This window comes from Corvus moneduloides, chromosome 3 (assembly GCF_009650955.1).
Source record: "Corvus moneduloides isolate bCorMon1 chromosome 3, bCorMon1.pri, whole genome shotgun sequence".
NCBI lineage: Eukaryota > Metazoa > Chordata > Aves > Passeriformes > Corvidae > Corvus > Corvus moneduloides.
The window spans coordinates 81,738,346-81,758,674 of record NC_045478.1 but is presented as its reverse complement, the minus strand read 5'-3'; the positions used below and the strand labels follow the sequence as shown (position 1 = coordinate 81,758,674).

General features: G+C 40.6%; 1 protein-coding gene across 1 annotated transcript in view; it reads right to left on the bottom strand.

Moving 5' to 3' along the window:
- Nucleotides 1-20,329, bottom strand: part of LOC116440998 — a 66,002-nt gene that overhangs the window by 19,727 nt on the left and 25,946 nt on the right. The window contains exons 2-3 of the mRNA XM_032102450.1: nucleotides 4,274-4,379; nucleotides 306-404 (exon numbers count right to left, since the gene is read on the bottom strand). Of these exons, the coding sequence (XP_031958341.1) occupies nucleotides 306-404; nucleotides 4,274-4,379 (205 nt within the window). The remainder of the gene's footprint in view (nucleotides 1-305; nucleotides 405-4,273; nucleotides 4,380-20,329) is intronic.

Below are 20,329 nucleotides of genomic sequence, written 5' to 3'. Positions count from 1 at the left end.
GCTTGGGCATGGTGGGGAGGGGAAGATGTTGCAGAGTACTGTGGTAAATTATCTGCTGTGCCACAGGACTCTTCTTTAGCCATGTGCATGCTATACAGTCTTTTTGCACCACAATTCTTTTCTCTGGTGATGATGGCAGTACAATAATAATAACTCTGTAGAAATAGCTACCAAGTGCAGTTCTGGTAAGGCCACTGGAAAAAGCTGCTGAAAAACACAGCCCTAATTTCATACACTCAGCTTAGTAATTATAGAGCAAAATTCAGCTGAAAGGAGCCAGCAAGGGCTGGGATTTTCACACTTACCATAGGAAATATTTGCTGGGTTTCTTTTTGGGGCTTTGTGTGTTTATGAGAACAAGGCGGCCGTTGGCAGAGTGCTGATCCCAGAAGTCTAGCTGAGTGCTGTGAGCAGAAGAAAGAAAACAAAGTCAGAAGGATGCATTTCTAAATGCCCCTTGATGTGCCATCCTAAAATTCATCTTCCCCTGGAATAAAGTAACTAACATAAAATGCAGGAATGTTTTAGAGATTGTATTTTCCTTATTGAAGCCAATCTCCATTTCTTTGAAAGAAAAAAGACTTCTGAAGAGGACAACATTATGTTTTATCCATAGTTCACTCTCTTCTCATCCTATGTATTTTCTTTCCATCAGGCTGTATTCTTCACTAATAATAGAAGTAGAGGGCAAATGATTTAGTGTTAGCAAAACAGGTCCTGTTTTACAAGAGCCTGTCTGAAGTAGCCATTCCGTGCTCCCTCAGGTAAAACAAGTGGAAATTACCAGCTAAAGGAGGTTCTGTCCCCTCCTCCTAGTATTTGTACAGCCATATAATAAGCCATATCAAGAAAGCATCTCTAAACAAATCTGAAGATAAATTAGGGAGTGGAATGTGGAGATGATTTTCGTCCAGATCAGAACCAAGGTCTGCCTCCCAAAACAGGGGGCATGAGTTCCAGCAGGAGCACAAGTTGGGAAGAGCTGGAGTTGACAGCTTCACTTTACACAGCACACTTCCATCAATCCAAAATTATTGTGAAATTAAAGTCCTGGCCAGTTCACAATTAAGAATAAAGACACACTCAAAAAAAACAAACAAAAAAAAACCAAACCAAAAAGGCATGTATTTTTTTCTTTTTGTTTGAGCTCTGTGAGCTGGCTCACTCTAGTGTCAGAGATGCTCTAGCAGGAGACCAAGGACATGAAAGGGAGGGGAGCTGATTTAGCAGCATTAGCTGTTATGTCAGCTTAGTTGTAGCACCAACTCCTTTAGAGCTTCTGTGGCAAGCTGATCATTAGCAACAATAAAACTTGAAAACTCTTGAAATTATTTTATTTCTTTTTCTTGCTGGCTGGAAAATTACAGTGGTTCTTTCTGAGATCTGTCATAAAAGGCAGTTATACATGATGATACAAAATCTGTCTCAGAGACCAAGAGCTGAAATAGAGATTTGAAGCTTTGTTCAGGCCACCTAACTCCTCTTTCAACAGAAAAAGAGGGGATGGAGAGGACCCTATTAAGTTTTGCACAAAGGCTGTTCTGGTGAATCCTTAAACACAGTGATTTTACTTCAATCTGTTATTATACTTCCATGAGACCAAGAGAAGTGCAATTATGTTGGTTCACTGTTTGCTCCCATATCTTCCTCCATCTGCCCCAAACCACTGGCGATCAAGTGGCTGCTACGTGCCGCTCCCAGGAGCAGCACACAAGCTGCAATGCACTGCTGTTTCAGAAATTCCTGGGTCTGGCTCTGCTGGAAGTAGTGTAAGTGTAAGGTATTTACACATTTTCATTTCCAGGCATGAGCCAGAGGTGCAAAGGTTCACAACTGAGGCAGCAAAGGCGACCTCACCCATGAGGTAGGCTTGATTGGATCCACTGATGGCAAATTTCACACAAAAGTTCACCTCAATGCCTCAGTCAATTTCAAGACTCTTAGATGAAAGAGTTTATGACAATGATTTACTGAATAAAAACAATTAATGCCATCGGCAGATTTTCATCATTTGACAACACATAACAACTGTGTGGAAGCGATGCACTTGGATTTTGTAATGGATCTGATTTAAAATTTTCCCATGAGATTTGTACTTGGCAGCACAGGAAGATTCAGAATGAGTACATTGAGAAAGGCCAAGTTCAACTAGAAAAGATCCTGAGCAACATGATCTAGATTTGAAGTGGAAGCAGAAGTTGCATGACAAACCTCCAGAGATCCCTTACAACCGCTCTTTTCAATGCTTTTAAATTCTTATATCAGTAGATTTGATCCTCTCACTTTAACAGAGGCATCCTGCTTCACTTGAGTACTTAACCAACAGCACTTACAAATGGTAACAGCCATGGTCATTATCAAAGCTGAACACTTCTCTGGACTATCTGCTTTGGCCAAATACCAGTCACTGCCCCGTGTGACAACTGGATGAAATACAATGGACCCTTGAACAGGAGCAGGGTCAATAATCAGTTACACCCTCCTGGCCTTAAAATGTAATGAATAGGATTAGATGAAGAGATATCAGGGAGGAAACACCCTTTGAAGCTTAGTTAGCATTCTTCAAACTACAAGATTATTAGTCTTAGCCTGGAGAAGAGCTTATGTCCCTCAGAGACCATCTCCTTTTTGCAGCTGGTCTAATTAAAGAAGCCTACAAACAATCTTGTCTGTGTCTTTCTGACCACACAATTCAACACAAACTGCTACTGAGAGGGAAAGTAACTGTAAACATCCCAGTTACAGCAGGCAGATTAGGCAGGAGGCCAGCTGAGCAAAGAGAGAAGGCAGCAGACCAGCCTCCTGGACCTGGTGCCAGAGGTTAGCTATACGTCGTACTTTGCAAACAACAAAGTCCTTGTAGCTCTCCTTCTGCAGAAACCCTGCACAGCCTGCAAAGAAAGGGAGTTATTTCCAGCAATCTCTACAGGTGTGTGCATGCCGCAGTTCTTTTTCAGATTAACATTAATTTTGATAAAATAAAATTTAAGGGTAAGTCTCAGAGCAAAGATGCTCATTATAGTCTTTCTATATGTTTTAGTCTTTCTTAATGTATTAAACATAGGAGCTCTGCTTAAATTTCAGTCCTGGGGAGAAGAAAAAAAAAAAGAAAAAAAGGAAAACTTCACCACAATGCATAACTATTAGAGTCTAAAAAATAAAAAATTGATAAGTGCTTGTAAGACAAGTAACACTTGCATTTCCTGCATGAAGAAAACAAGGGGGAAAAGAAGACATCCAAAGAGGGAAAGGATCAGTCATTCAACCTAGCCTCCTGACTCAGGAGAATCGATTTTTTTGCTGCCTGCTGCATGGTCCTGCAAGTCAATGCAGATCCTGACTTCTTGCCTCAAATTTGTTTCAGGAGAGATTTTGCACCCATCAGGCAAAGTGTGCCAGCACTGGAGTGAGCAGTGTTATCGGGTGTTAGCTGCAGCACTCTGATACATCCTTGAGAACTAGCACATCATTAGGGATATTTTCACAATGGAATGTGTGGATCTTAGGTCCATGTCAGACAGAACTGAGAATGCTTTCAAGAAGGAATTAAAAAGTCTTTAACAACTTTTAATAACTGTTCATTTAAATGTCCTTTATCCATATGACTTCAGCACTATTTTTGAAATTTTCAAAAAAGTTTTGATAAAGCAACTCTGTATGGTCTTCTGTTAGAAAAAAAAAAAAAAAAAGAAAGAACACACAAAACACCCAACCAATGAAACACACACCACCACCCCTTTCCCCCAAATGGAGGTATTTATTTTTTGAAATGTGCTCTAGAAGAGAAATTAACAGGAAATATATTTCGCGGTGCAATACCCACTATAACAGATACAAAATCTGAGTCTCCGCACTTTGGGCAGTTATTGCCACCTCCCTGAATTAGCCACAGTTTACACCTACTTGCACTGATATAAATGACAACACAAGAGCAAGGTGATAGAAAACAGGTCTGCAATGTCTATCCTCAGCCAAACACACCTGCAACCCTCTTACAGAGCAAACTATATATTGCAGTATCTCTAACTTGTGTATACTACAATAACAGTGATAACCTCTGTGGAACTACATGTAACATAAATTACACATTTTATACACTGGACTTACAAGAGATTTCACATTGACCAATATATACGTGAACATTGAAACCCCCCTGCTCACATGTTACATTCTAAGCACATTTTAAAATAAAATAGGATTTGTTCTTTGGCACAGCTGACATGCTCCCCCAGCAGCCACCTTGATGAAAAAAACAGTGAGAGTTCACACTCACCAAGGACTTGTCAGCACAAGGCATCACAGTTCCTGAAGAGCACTTCCAATTCCCACAGGTAGGTATCTGTCTCAGTGACACAGCTTCAAGGGCACACTGCAGACACCTGTGAGATTAAATATTAAACTCCCTGGTCACACTGGCATGCAACCTCAGCCATTATTATTTGTAAACTACATGGCTGAACAACCCCAGATTTTCAGAGAAAGAAGTGATACTGTGGTCCAGACTTTCACTGTGACTTTGCTGAAAAGCATGAAGGCTGTGTTGCTTCCAGCCTCCCTTATCTATGCTGCTAAAAATGAACTGACACAGATCATTCTACTCATCAATCACCCCCACTGGGATGTCAAGAGACCACCAATAGCATATCTGAGACTACTCCACTGATGAAAGAATATGTGCTTAAGAACTCTACATGTTTTCCTGATCATCAAGTTTCGCTCCAGAGATAACTGGAAATGTTTCATTTGAAATAATTTCCTGAGGGACAGTCTTACAGAACAGCTATTCAGATTATTTACCTGTAGCCACTCTGTGTAAAGAAGCTTATTCCTTAGAATTGCCAAGTGTGTGAAAGTAAAAGCCTCTGTCAGAAGAGTTGTCTGTCTATCCACAATATACCATCCACTTTGAAGCAGTTTCCACATAGATGGTTTCCCATCCATAAAACACATGCTTCATAACCAGAAAACCACTGCAGTGGGGTCCCCCTCGAGTAACTTTATTAAGAACACATTAATGTCCTAGTGAAGGATAAAAATTAATTTCAAATCCATGCCTTGTCTCTGATACAGGGAAAAACAAGTCTTTGATGAAATACAAAATAATAAAGGATTAACTGCCTTAAATGTTCTAAGCAAACAATGATTTTTCATTCTTAAACCCCAAACTCTATTTTTAGAGATTTATCTTATACGCCTGCTTCTCTTTCCTAGAAATAATATACAGTACCTGATTTTTACCTAGATTCTCTGGCATCTCCAGCTCCATATCCAATTCTGTTTGCTGCTAAAGTTAACAGTAACTTTCAAATGAAATTAATGTTAATACTTATAACTTTAGAAACGTTAATCTCAGCTGCTGTGTCTAGAGTTAAAACAGGAGCAGCTGGTGTTCAGGAGGTTCTGGTTTGGGAGTTATGGATGCCAGTGGAAGGTGGACTGGAAAGAAAAGGAATTTTGTTTATATGACTGATGAAAATTTCTTGCCTATCAGCAGCTGCTTTCATTAACTTTCTTTACAAAAATGTGAAAGAATTTTGGTGTGGGTCCTCAGAACATGCAGTTCCTCAAAACTCCACATCAGGAGGTGCAGTCTCTCCTCCTTTCCCTGCACTGGGGACCAGGCCCCACCACCCACAGACCCATTTCTCCTAAGGCAGGTGTGCTTCAGTCATGCCTGGGAGGAGGAAAGGCCAGGGTCTCTTTCAGGACAAGAGGCACTGGGCATACATAAAGTGGTACTGCTCTGGGAAAGAAAGGCTGGCTGAAGCATGAAGTGGACCAGTTTGGGGATTTATTTTGTTGTTATTAGAAGCTAATGTGGAGGGAAAAGAGGGGAGTCATATTCTTCACTTTCTAACATTCAAGTACTGTAGCAGTCACCAGACACACAAAACCCCGGGTCCCAGGCCCTCCTTGGTATTTAAACTTTTGCCTCATCCCTCTGAAGCCTCATGCTCCTACACACAATCAGCACCTCCTCCCTGACCCATCCTGGCCCCTTCCTTTTTCCTCTTCCTCTGCTGTGCTGAACACCACATGCACCTCACTCAGTTTTGTCCCCTCTCAGCTCTATGACAGTCTGCACTAAATTTCTCCTTCCTGACTCTGACCCTTCCTTGTCACCCTTTTTCTCCTTTAAAACTTACCTTAGCTTTGGCCCCTACTTTTGGATTTATGTCTATTCTGTAAGGAAGGGATACCCAGTTTATTTTAACATGCAAGCTCAAACAGTCCTAAGTTTGATCCAGGCTGCAAGGAGCAGACTGTGGGCACTTCTAATGCCCCCCAGTCCTAACAAATCCCTCTCTATGTTCCATTGCAGCCCAGCATATATATGGATTTCCCATCACCCTGGAATGGCTCCCCATTCTCCACTATCTCTTGTCCTGTCTGTGAAAGCTCTTCAAAGCTCTACCCTAGGTGTCATCTTCTGTATCTTATCCTCAGGGAGCCTCTCCTCTTCACACTGATATAACTATTACCTTTAGGTAAATGGCTCACAAATCTACATCTCAATACCAAAGTGATCTCCCTCAGTTTAGCACTACACATTTAATAACACTTCTGATCTGCTGCCCTGGAAGGATGACTATTTGTTTAAAACTAAACTTTGCAGATATTACTGAGCAGCTTGTCTTTTTCCTTTTATGTTATTTCCTCTTCTCCATTGCTGTTAGCAGCAAAATTCTTCCCATTTCTAAAACTTCAATTGTCAATACCTACTTTTAATACCTATTTTTTGTACCTACCAGTTCTGGAATATTTCCTACCTTTCAAACTTTTCTCCACAATAAAAGAAATAAATCCAGACAACATGCTTCTCCATATCTTGGCCATCTTGATCTACTACAAATACTTTCTTCTGCAGTTCTTCACTGTTCCTGTCTTTTTGGACCAAAAAGACAGTCAGTGATGAACAGAATGATATAAATGCATTACACTCCCAGGACCTGTTGCACTTAGATATAGTAAGGTAATCACAGGAACTTTAATTACATTAAAAATAAAATGCAGCAGCAGTAACAAAAATTGTTGATCTAGCTCCTCTGTGACTTCCCTTCCTGTACCACTGAATTTTCAATTCCTGCCCCATTATCCCTAAGTTCTATGCCAAAGCTGGGTAAAAGCTCTTGCTTGCTGGCTTTTTGCAGTGCCAGTGATGAACATGTTCTCAAAATGATATTTTAAAAAGTAACTTGGCCTTGTATTGAAAATCTCCTCTTCAGATTTGTGCCTGACTCCCACTCCTGTTCCCAGATATCAGTTATCACAAACCTCTTTGGAGCCTTGATACAAAACCGTCCAGTGTGCCCAGAGGCAAGGGCAGAAAGAGGGGGAGGCAACAGAACTACAAACACACCTCATTTCCTTAGAATAAGAGTGAGAGTGAAAAAATTATTAATTTACAGATTTACACAATATACTTACACTTTTAGTTCCTTCAGCTTACTTTCAGTTAAAATAGTTTCAATGAAAGAGGCAACAATCATTATATTTAAACTGTCATCTTTATGTTTCAGATCTATTTTTTGAGAGGCATGAAATGAAGGAAGGAGTGAAATGGATGCTACTGATGCAGGACACTGCCATTTCAGAAAGCCAAGACACACCTGTTTGCTCTCAGCATTTTCATTGATTTCTTCACATGCCAGACCCACAAACCATTTCTTAGGGGCCGCTGATGCTCTGCCAACACCAGTAAATCAGGCATGCCAAGGGAAGCTTTCTAGCACAAAAGCTGAGCAGCATGAAGCAGCTGGTGCCCATGCCAGGAAACTCTCTTACCTTCAGGCCAACGCAAGCTGCCGACCAGCAGCCCTTCCCAGAGCACCACAGCCACTGTTCTCCTCAACAGGACTGTCTGGCACGTTTCAGTCTCCAAGAATGTCGGCGTCTTTACCCAAACCAAGATTACAGATGGCACTTCTATGCCTGAGATGGGTTTTATTAAAACTCCAACTTTCAGCAGTTAAATACATACAATTCTGCTTAGACATAAACAGTGTTCCAAGTGTAAGTAACATCTGGAAAAGCGATCTGTTTTCTTGCTGTTCGGCCAAATGTCATTCACTTCCAGAGTTCATTAGACTTACTGGTGTCGTCCAAGAAAAAAGAAAACATCTCCTTATCTACCTTGTAATTGTTTTTTAATAGATATTTGGGACAAATTTGCGAGTATTACAGCTTTTTTGTAAAATATTTTGCATATGGATTTTTTTTTGTTTTGTTCACACTGATAGACAATTGAATTATGTTACCACTGTAGGTCCTTTTCAGCTGAACTATTCTATTCTGTCTTCTATTTTAACACTCAAGAGAAGTACTGAAATGTGAGCTCTGGATCTGGTCCTCCTCTAGTCTAGGGCTGCTCCCTGCAGCAATCCCACTATAATTCTCTTTTCTCAGAATAACGAGAAGTTGGTCTTTCTGTAAACTAGAGCTGGAGAACAAGAACTGGAGAGAAAAATTATTTTAAATAATTTTTTTTTTTAACTTCACGAGGCTGAGGATTCTCATTTAAACAAAGTTGAAGAGAACAGCTGAATCAAATGAAAACAGAAAGAAGTCTTGCCTGTCTTTGTATGACGGGAGCAGGGAAATAAAGAAAAATGCAATGGCACTAATATTTATGGAAATTTGCACTGTGAGCATAAGCACCTAAGCATCCAAGCAAATATTAATACAGGGGTTGAGTATATCTCTGTAACCCTGATGGGCAACAATACAAAACCAGGAAATGCTCTAGGCAATGTCTATGTAAAACCCACATCAACTGCCCGTATCAGTTAAAAAACAGAGATACATTTAAATTAGTACCAGTATGTGAGAAGGCCTTTGATTGAATGCCATTTGCATTTCATAGAGAAAAACAAAAGTTTCTGGGCCTGATTCTCCCTAGACTTGCACCCAGGTGGCTGCACTTGCATTGCACAGGTTACCACTATAGAGTGGCTCAATATCATAAGTATTTGCAGCTCCTTGTGTGACTAGAAATATATTCCTAAAATGCAAAATACTTGGAGGAAGGAAAACCAGTATCCCGAAGCCAATCTGCACATGTGCCATATTCCTGTCTTGCTTTTCCTTCCCTACTCCACTCCTGGCACTACAACTAAGCTGCTCCAGGCTGGACATGCCAAAAGGAGCCAAATTATTGCAACCAACTCATGGCCTGAACTTTCTATTTTCCATTGGGTATACCTGTTCTAAAAATACCTCTACTGCTCTTCATTTGCTCATCTTTTCGTCCTGCCAGTATTATAGCCTGAAAGGCTCAGGGGTTTTCAAGTCATTTTCAAGTGGCCTTTTCCCCTTTTCATGCATTAAAGGCTGCCCCTTCATTTCTCCGCTTTACTTTTCTCTCACCTGTTTGTGAACAACCACTTCAGCCTCAGCCAAGCACACAGAAACAAGCACTGAGCCAAGGCATATTTGCCTTGGGTCAGGCAAACAGGGTCTGTGTGGCCACCCTTGGCCTGGGGCAGGATGAAAGGCCATCCAGGCCCCCTCACGGTTTGGTGACACCCCAGCCAACCCTCCCTTCCTTTGGAAACAATTACAGAGGGTCACCTAAAAGTGGCTGCAAATAAAGCTCTTTCCAGAAGCTGAGAGAGGCTGCTTTCTCACCACCAGCATTTGGGACCTGTTTTCTGCTGTCACTCACACTGGTGGGGACCAGGGTGCTGTCATGGAGGGAAATCACCCAGGACTTTCTCTGGGTGCGTGACTTGGCTTCCTGGCAGCTAATCCAGTCGAGGCAGTAGTTCACATGCGGGTTTTATCTTAAATAAAGAATAAGAACTATTATACTTGTGTGTTTTCACTTTTGCTCTGTTAATGGGGTAGTTCCAACTTTCTTTCATGCTCTCCTTGCCAGCTCTGCACACTGTGCAACTGTTAATCTAAATCCTCCTAAAGACATCAGCTGGTGGCTGAATTCTATGGAAAAGTAATTTTAAGAATGGATGAAATTTATAGAGACAATGTCTGCCCAGACAGTAAAGGTGGAAATGAACATGCTTTTAATGGCAATGGAATAAATCTGATTTAGTGCAACATGGGGGCCAAGCCTTCCTGTCAGCCTACACAAAAGCATGAAGCAGGCCTGAGTCCCCCTCCTCTGTGTAGGATGTCCTCTCATCAGGGGGGTTCACTGCAAGCTACTCCTGGCTCCAGCTTGGAGACTGTAGCTGTCAGGTGCAAAGAGAGAAAGCAGAGTGAAATTTGCTTATCCAAGCCCTTTTCCAGCCTACAGCCAAGAGATACCATTTGGTATCATCCAGTGTACTGTGGGCCAAAGGCAAGAGCTCCACATTATGTACTGTAGAGTTCCACACAGCACATTTCTGGAAGTAGAGAGACTGGGTCTTAAGCTGGACAGGAGGCTGAAGCCCTCTTCTGATCAAAAGAAAAGCATTAGTCTTACCAAATCAGTCATCTCTTCATCTCACATTAGAAGTCAGCTTAAAAGCCTCAGCCTTATACCTTAAATCCTTTAACTCAAATCTAGCTTGTCACCTGCATCCTTGCCACAGGAAGAAAGTGCAGCCTCAGCAATGACATCAGCTGCATGGGACCCAGCTGAAGCTGTTCAAGGAAGAGCTGGGCATTGGCAAGCCCACGCTTCACCACTGGAGGTGAGGACACTGGACAAGTGTGGGAGCACTGCAGCTCTGCCACCACTGTGGCATGGGGCCAAAACTTGTAGCTTCTCTCTTCAGTCAAACCAGAAAGCAACCCACATATAATGGGTGAGTGATAGGGAGGAGACAAATCCTTTCCATGTTAAAATTGCTGCTGATGTTACATTGTGTATGTGATGAATACACTACAAGTCTGGAGATAGGGAAAAAGTGGTTCTGATGATCAGTTACTTGAGTGTTTGGTGTAAGCCCTTCTGAGAAGAGGAGAAAAGCTGCATCATGTCACAACATCAAATGGAGTATCACTTAAAAACACCTGCCTCATGTTAAGGAAACCAAGAAAGGTATATTAAAATTAAACCAAAAGGTGGTTAAAGTTTCATCTCAAAACTTTCCCTAGCCATTTTCTTCTTCTTCTTTTTTCTTTCAAGCCAAATAATCTTCTTTGAAACAAAAATTCACTTCTGATTCCTGTTCCATAAGTAGAATTATGGGGAAAAAAAAGTGGGAAAACAAAAGAAGAGAAATAATTTTAAAATCTCATTGTCTTTTACTGCAAAATGGTCTTAGAAGACTGGATAGACCACTTCTCATTTATACAACTACTTCTTTAACTTGTAGTAATATTGCCAGAATTGACCAATGCTAGGTTTTTCCAAGTTGTTCAAAGGCTAGGGGTCATGTAATACACTTCTTGTATTTACAAATACAAGGCCATATTGTCAAATATACAGGATAAAGTCCCAGTTTCCTATTCTGTAATTCCTCCCCCCTTCCCCCCCCCCCCAACAAAAACCATACTACTTCATTTTTCTTTCAAACTGTTTCATTGTCCAGGTTATCCTTTGGTAAATAGGCTCTAAATTTTGTAAAAGACATTAAATAAAAAATTCATATAACAAACATTACAATTTATATAGCAACTTATATGCTCAGAACAGGTTAATTCAAGCACAAAATGACCACAGGTATACCTGTGCACAATAAAAATATCTGGATTTAAGATTAGAAGAGAGCAAGGGTCACTATATTTTTCATTGCTGTAGAAAAAGATGTTATTTTTGTCCCTTGCAATGTAAATGAGCTTAGTAGGCCCAACATGTGAAATACCTTCAGGACAGAACAGACTTTATGAAAAGATAGATGGATGGAACCATTGAGTTCATAATCATACCACTGCTTTTGACTTCTCTCCAAAGCATGTTCTACTTAGGAAAAGAATGCAAACTGCAAATTAAACCCTCACTTATCCTCAGCAACCTGACAGTCTGGCCCAAGAAATACTGCTAAGTCTGGCACTCTGGGAGAGTGATGCGTGCATCGCACGGAGGTGTGAGGAACGCGGCCCACCCCGGCTCATCTCGCAGGGCACAGCTGGGGAACTGTACACAAAGAGGGGAAACAAGTGTCTTTGAGGCAAGGAGGTGAGAAGGGGCCTGAAGAAAAATGGGAGATATTTTTATTTCCTTCATATCCTGCTGCTATTTTAGCCAAGCATTTTTCATTGCTAACTTATATGAAAAGAGGTTTTTTTACCAAAACAGTTTTCAGATGTCAGAATTAATCCCTTTGATTAATGTCATTAAAACTGGGTGTGCTACTGAGTCTTTTCAAGTATTCGTCATTACCATCCTTTAAACCTGTTCTTTTTGCATTTTCAGTTTACAGCACCTTTGCACGGGGACACAATGAGCTGGAAGGGAAGGTGTTCTGCCAAGAAGATTGGGGCAAACACCAATGAAGCTTCTTCTAAGCATTTGCACCCTCCTTATCTCTGTGTCATTCTTCAGCTTACACACCCTCAAACATTCTCCTTGCCTTCATGCTGCTTAGCTTCTGTGTGGAACGTCAAAAACTTGAATACCCTGATCAAAATTCTTTCTTTAGCTCTTTGGCTTCCCCATTAGCAGAAGCAGCAGGTGCCTGAATCTGACACAGAACTTCCCTAGCCTAGAAACACTGTCTGAATAATTAATATTTCTCTCCTCTGACTTTCTATGGTCCCTTTTCACCCTCTGTCAGCCAAAAGAATAATGTACTTGAATAATCATGCTGTAGTACAGTCAGTCATGAAAACCACTTGTTCGCATGTTGGGCAAATTAATCAGACTGTCTACATACTCTGGCACAGAGGCTTCTTTTCTATTTAAATAATTGAGAGATTGCTTTGGATTTTAGCATTTCATATGTCTATTCAAATTGTAGTTCAGTTTTCCTTTTTCTAGAGACTGGGATGCTTTTGGTTTAACAAGCAGAAATAACTGTGATAGAAGAATTGCACCAAAGGGACAACACCACATTACTGGGCTTGATTCTCAGGTGACACAAATGAGCACTGATCCATTGATGCTAATGGGTTACACATTCCTACAACACTTAAAGATCTGGCTTCTTTTCTTGCTGCCTTCTTGCTGTCAACTTTTTGCCATCAGTTTTGGTGTGGGGCTTCCTTCCCCTCCTCCCCCAACTAAACTACCTAAATACTCAGCTATGACCATGCGTGTAAGTAACACAACTTTTTGATTTTATATGCTCAGGTTTTCTTTTGGGCTGTTAACTATTACAGCCCAGTAGAAACAGCAGCCAAAAGTCTTCACAGTCCCATTGGTCCTGTAGTTTATTCCTTAGTCTTCTGTTCTGAGAAAGATGATATAAAAATATTAAATTATTTAATACTCAAAACCAAGAAGAAATCAAAGATAACAAATACCTTGTTAAATCTTAGAAGATATTCTAGAGATATAATTAGGAATGAGAATACCCTAAAATATACTAAGCTTCCCCTTGAATAAACAAATCTGTTTATTCCTCTCTCTGCTGTTTTCTGATCACCATCTTTCTACTCAGAGGAAAGCAGCTCTTTTTTCTTACTAATCAAGATCCTTCAGGAATTACAGAAAAGGGCTCCCACATTAGTTAGATGTGCTTTTCCTGAGATCAGCCTGCAAAGTGGAAAATCTGCCTGGCTACATGTTAAGGACAAGTTTGAACCCATCTTCCTTCCCCCTCTCTCCAGTACCAAGGTCAGCACAGATTAAATATTTGGAACTCCATACCTAAATCCTGGTCTTCTACACTGTGTAAAGTAATTTCCTTCAGATCTAAGTAGCTTCCAAACCGCATGCCTGATAAAGTAGAGCTCCAGACAGTGTTATCTAGAGTGGTAACACAAAATAACATGAGATAATACTCTTTGGACAGCGCACCTGCAAAGGTGTATGAGCCAACGCATGTGGAAGAGATACGTGTGTGAAACAGAGCTGAAACGACAGTCAGTGGGAATCAAGGAATTAGATGTATGTCCCCAGACAAAATGCTCTGCACTTCAATGAAAGCTTCTCCCACATTGTCTGGTCTGCCTCTGAGGGCATCTCAAACACTGTCTGAAACCTGCTGTAGAACTGGCTCTCAAACACAGCCTTATCACAGACTGATTCAGTTCTTTGCAACCATATTATGTTTCTGTATATCAAATTGTACACCCCTATGAACAGAGGAAAAATACCTAAACATTCTTAGAGTCATAATTAGTTGCTAAATTGAGATCGAGGTATTTTTTCTCTGAAGTCTGTGTTTTTCCCTAGGATTACTGGAACTAAATTTCCCTTGACACCACTCAAAAGAAACCCCAGCTCCACAACCCAGTGAAGGAGAAGCAGATGATTTAAGATTATAGGATTAGGATGTTTTTACTAGTTCTAATTCCTTCTTCATCAGTAATGTGTGTACATGGTTATTCACCACAAACTCTTCACTATCCTAGTTAAAAATAACAGTTTCACTCCTTTTTCCCAGCAGGAAGGTGTTCACATCACAGCTGATACTAACAGGCTCTATTGTTAGAGAAATCAAGAACGGGATAAGCAAAGGGTCTGAGACACTGACCTGGATAGTTTTCTTTTAGTCCGTTTGGATTAGAAGAAAAAAAAAAATACCTCTAAACCAGACAGCAGCTGTGTCACATGCAGGAAGGGTACTCCTCTGTATGGAAGTTCTGAGCATGCAAGGTTTCATTCCTCTTCCTCTTCAACAGACCATTCACAGGTAACCCACAAAAACTGAGATTTATGAGAGAAATGAACACTTTAGGAAAACAGACCCTTAAAAAGAGACTGGTATTATCTGTAGTGTTTTTTAAATGTTCAACCATGCAAAGTCCTGCAGTTGACAAAGCCCCAGACATTTCTATTGAATAATTTTCTTAGTTCTCTAATAGATAACGAATATATATTGCATAAAATATATAATGTATTATATATTATATATAATTAATATATATTGCAAAAAAATTGGTTGATTTTTCAAATTAAAAAGCAACATTCAAAGAAAATGTAACTTTAGAAGCCTAAGAGGGCTAAGGAATAGTCTCAAGGTACTTCATGTTATGGGACAATTTGTAGCGAGGCAGTTATGTCCAGGGATGTCCACTTAAAAGCAAAATAAAGTTTTAGTCAGTATTTTTTTTTCCTTCCAGTAGCTGGGAAACAAAGCACAAAACAAATGACAAGTAAACATTCAGCCACAGGAAGCCATTAACAACAGTGGGCACCAATTAGGGCCCAGCAGGTATCCTTTACACTGCCTGGTGCTCTAGCTCCTCCTCAAATACTTTGGCATAACACTCACAAACTCAGGCTTAGGAAACAACAGGCTGTTTCATTTACTCTGCAATTTGTAGCCACATATTCCTGCTGATAGGCCCATAAACCTGTTTGTAGTCTTCTTCTGTTCCCCTTCAAGTTTGTGTCATTAGAAACTACAATTACTGTCTGTCCAAAGAGAATACTCTTCAGGAAAGAAAATAAAATTGAGATACTGTGATCCTTTTCCTCTTTGTCTCTCTCTCTCTCACTCCTTTTCAACTTTTCTTTTCGAGGAGAATGCATAACACAATAGCTGACGTCAGGCAAATGGGCTCACTGAGAAAATATATGTGAATTCTCAGATTTTTGCAATGGGGACATTATTTTTTTCAAATCGCAAATTTTCCAGTAGAACAGAGTGAAAAGCACATTGTTCTCAAAATTAAGTCAAGGTCTTCAAGAATTAAAAAAGACCAAAAAACATGTTCTACTTCATCCAAAAACATTGCACAAAATATACAGTTTCGAAATCCTTATGTCAATTGTAAGATACTTTGTAACTGCTATCCAAGAAACCTCAATAAATTACCCAAGCCTTTTAAAGTCACTTATAGATTGTGCCTTACTTCTTCCCTGAGCAAGTACAGAATTTTATTGAAACATGACACAGAATAAGATTCTCACTTTTGCATTGAGACTGTAAGATAAAAAATAACAAAGCAGGTTGCAATCTCACAAACCAAGATTTTACCAGCTTGTAACTGTTTTTCTGAAATGAAAAAGTACTTCTGTGGCATTATGGCACTGCAAAAGGCAGAGGAAAGTCAGAGTCCAGCCCAGAGAACTGAGAGATCTTCTTAGTGAGTGTCATGATATAAAACAATATGGGTGAAACAACCCACTCAACTCCACTAAATCAACCTTTGTCTTACAACCATCCACAGCCAGGGTGCTCTCATGTGCCATTTCTCTCATCACTGCTAGATGAAAGTTAACCCAAACATCATCAGCTGATGTTTGGTAGTTTCTTTTGGCATTACAAGGAAAACAAACCAAACCTGTGCTAATTCGGTGCCCTCCTGTTTCTCTTTGATTTTCCTTCATTTTTAATAATTTTTTCCACTGTTTTTTACCATTTCAATAAAATCAAAGCAAACATCAGCAAATGAGTAAGTTACTTTCCAACTGCACTAAATGTTAAATCCCCACTGGCAAAGGTGTGCCCAGTTACCCACCTCTTTGCTCCCTCCACTGCCTCTGCTGACAGTTCTCACTGAAGCTCCCAACTCCTGCTCCTCCAGCAGCATGACAGAGTTGTGCAGCCTCTGCATACAATAGCCCCCACAACAAGCATTGAAAATCCTGTGTGACAGAGGGATAAACTCTACTACAGAGTTCCCAGAACACCTATCCAATGGGTTTTGAGGAATAACTAGAAATATACTTTAAGCCTTGTGTCATGTGTTTCAGTACTGTCATACAGGTGTGGAGTATAGGAGTGTCCTTATCATGCCCAGATATTGGCAGCCTAGAACCCAGAAAGATAATTGACAGAAAACCCACAAATCCTGTGTGTATCCAGAGCTCACCTGTCCAGTGCTCTTGTCATGGGAAATGTCTAGGAACCACTGAGTTCTGCACCAGCCCTGACTCCTCACTGCTGCTGCTTTGCAGCTCAGCACTTCAAGGAGACCATGTGGCCACCAAGGTAGAGAAATTCCGTACCTGTCTTGCTCCTCTTGGCTCAGCAGGGAACCGAGAGCAGAAGACTCCACATCACTGTTTCCTGGCATGCTGGGACAGGAGCACTGTGTGACAGAAGTGAGTGAAATGATTGAGGTACTGATATTCCTCAGCAATACAGAAAATGACATGTGAGGAAGCCTGAGTACAGGAAGCCAAACCAAACCAGTTTGCCCATTTCCACAGATCAAAGAACTCAATTGAGTGGACTCTGCTGATGTGCTGCTCCATGAATATATGTAAACTCAAACATTCTCCTCCATAGCTAAAAGGATACAACTGATGTGGACATTTGCAGGATTTTCAGAATGAGGTTTATTTATTCCATTTGAAATTAGCCTAGACTGGCCTTTCCCAGGTACCAAACTGCTGGGGAGTTTCACCCATTACAATGTGAGCTTTCCCCATTCCTCTGTGGGAAGGAAGAAGTTGTGCCTGTGTAACTTACCTGCATACACGCATTTCAGTTTTGTCTTGATACTTCTCAGAAAGAAATTTGGGACATAGAATAATACACCTAAATACTGATCATCTAAGTGTACACGAATCCATACACAAAACACTAGCTAACAAGAAAGGTGTTACTATTTGCACAACTGAGTGCATATATATATAAGCAACCCTTTCAGCACTAAGAATATATCTTTGAAAACTACATCTTATACTCTAAGGCCAAAAGAGGTAGTGTCCCTGCTCTACAGCCACCTAGAAATCAGGTGGCTCATCCAAGCCAGTCATCTAGGCTCCTTCTGTAGTCAAGCAAGAGAGATAAGTGTCTCCAGATTGCCATTTATCCCATTCTAGGATAGGTGAGTAAAACAGGTGAGATGAATCCCTGGCATGGTATCTGCTGGGGGAGGGTGAGGAATTACTTCCTAGATTACTCCCTTAGGAGAGATACCTAACTTTTAGCAGCTAATGTTGAGAGGAATCCCATGATACAAGATTAGGGAGGATTATAAAGATTCACACACTTGTGAAAATTCCCATTACATTTAGCTTACAAAGAAAGTCAAAATATAAATTTCCCGTGCAAAAAAATCATCTTACACTCTCGATCATTCAAACTGTAGATCACTATATCTATTAGAGATTTGTGGAAGTTTTATGTGTTTTCATAAAGAAGTAAAGTTCATGCTGTTCTATTTTCCCAAGAAAATGAGGTTCACTTTCTGAATATTAAGAAACTGTTGCAAACCTGTTAGCCATTTAAATATGACAGAGATATATAAAAAACTTGAAACATTTAGTGGGAGCATGTTACCAAGTAAAGGACAGATCTGTCAGCGCTGCCGAAGAGGAAAGGTGGGAATGTGTCATCACTCCTGAGATCAGAAATGAAATTTAACCCAGAGAAGAAACTTGTTTAGCTCACTGCTTCCATTCACCTGACACCACAGTGTCAATTAGAGACAACAGTTTTTCCACATCTGCTGTTCTTCAGGAGTTCAAGGTTCCCTTTCGGTTTTGCACAACATCCATGCAAACAGTGAGAACAGCTCTTGTTAGCAGAATCTCTCCACGGTGCCTCCTGCATTACTGAAACCAGTGGACACTATTTCTTTTTGTCCATGCCAGCTAAGTATGTGCTACCATTTACTGCCTATAAATGCAGGACGTTCCACACAGGCAAATATCTCAGAACAAAAACCTGCTCAGCCCAACTGGGCACTGTTTGCAAGTTCTTTTAAACCGCTAATAGTTACATTAAATAGGGAAAAATATTTTCTGCTTTGATGAGATTCACACCTGCCATTCTTGCAAGGCTAACTCTTCAAGAAATTGAAAAATTCAGGCAATAGTAACATATATAATCTTCGGTCACAGTTTCTCCCTGCATGGAAAAAACAATGTGCTACTTCACAAGCCCTGAATAGACTAAACTCAGAAATAGGTTGAGAAAGAGGCAGACATTGCATTTACTGTTTTTCTCAGTTTATTTGCTACTGTCATCCCCTTTAGGATTTTCCCTTCTCATGTCAAGTATTTAAAAAATGAGGAGAAAGCATAAAGTCATGATTAAGTGAGCATCTGCTTAAAAGTGGCTCTAAATTCTAGAAGTCAGAGCCCAATGCCACAAAGCAGGTAAAATGTAGACGTGAGATCTGCATTTCTCTGCATTGCTGCGGCTGGGTGAAAAGATTCAGAGATATCTACCAAGACTAAATTGATATTCAGGTGTTGAAAAGCAACTGTCACAGTCACAACTGAAATGCCAGCCTACATACAGTGATTCACATGTTGTGTTCCTTTAAATGTAACTATAACCCTGTCACGCTAACAATCCCATGGAAATCCAAAATGGGTGAGGAGGGGAGCTTTCATTTCCTGGTTACTTTACAACCATTTCACCTGTCTCATCCCAGAGTCTGGTGCTGCATTCCAGTAATGCAAGCACTGGGAAGGCTGGCGAGGTGTGAAAGGACCATAAAACAGAAACACCAGGAGACACCACGGAGATCATCAGGTCACACACTACAGTTTTACAGCCCCGGTTTCCAGCCACGCTAGCTCACAGACAGCCAAAGCCTGGGCTTCTGCAGGCAGTGAGAGGAGCAAAGCAGTGGCTACGCTGGACATAGCCACTTGCTTCCACTCTCCATAACCCATCTCATTTGTACATTCCCACACAGAGCAACTGTGAGATTTGAGTTCACAAAGGTGGCAAATTTGAAGCGTTAAAGCGTGTCTTTAGATGCATTGCTTCACTGCAGACATACTTTATGGGGGTTTTCTTGTAACACCTGCTGCTATATCCAACAGAGAAACTGATGTGGGTCCTCCATTGGATCAGCATCCAGCTCTCAGTTTTCCCTGCAGTCACTTTTCCCCTCTTCCTCTTCAGTATTCTCCAAATTTTCTTCTTCTGAAGAAAGCATCTGAGAAGAATTCCAAAATTACCATCCTTTAGTCCTACACACTTTCATTTTTTAATACAGACTAGCATAACCAGGCCTACAGTCTTTAGGTTATTTTTATTTTATTTGCTCAAAATAAATAGCTGTTAAGATTAAAAATGAGTGATTATCTGCTAATATACCAATGAATTGCATACCCAAGCTAAAGATTTTAAGTACCAATACAGTTTTACAGACTACATCAGTACAAATGACTCAAGAGGACCAAGAGTTTCACACCTCATAAGATGCATTATGGACACATTAAGATTAATGAAACGAGCAGGGTCTGGGAGCACATCTCTGTCCACATCCACATTAGCACGGCACAAAATAGAGGAAGCTGAACCTGCAGAATGAAAGTCAGTGCTGAGGACCCAGCACCCGCCCAAGTTTTTCTTACTTTGAGCTACCTCTGGAACTGTGGACCAAAACACCCACTGGCAGCTGGCACACACAGGGC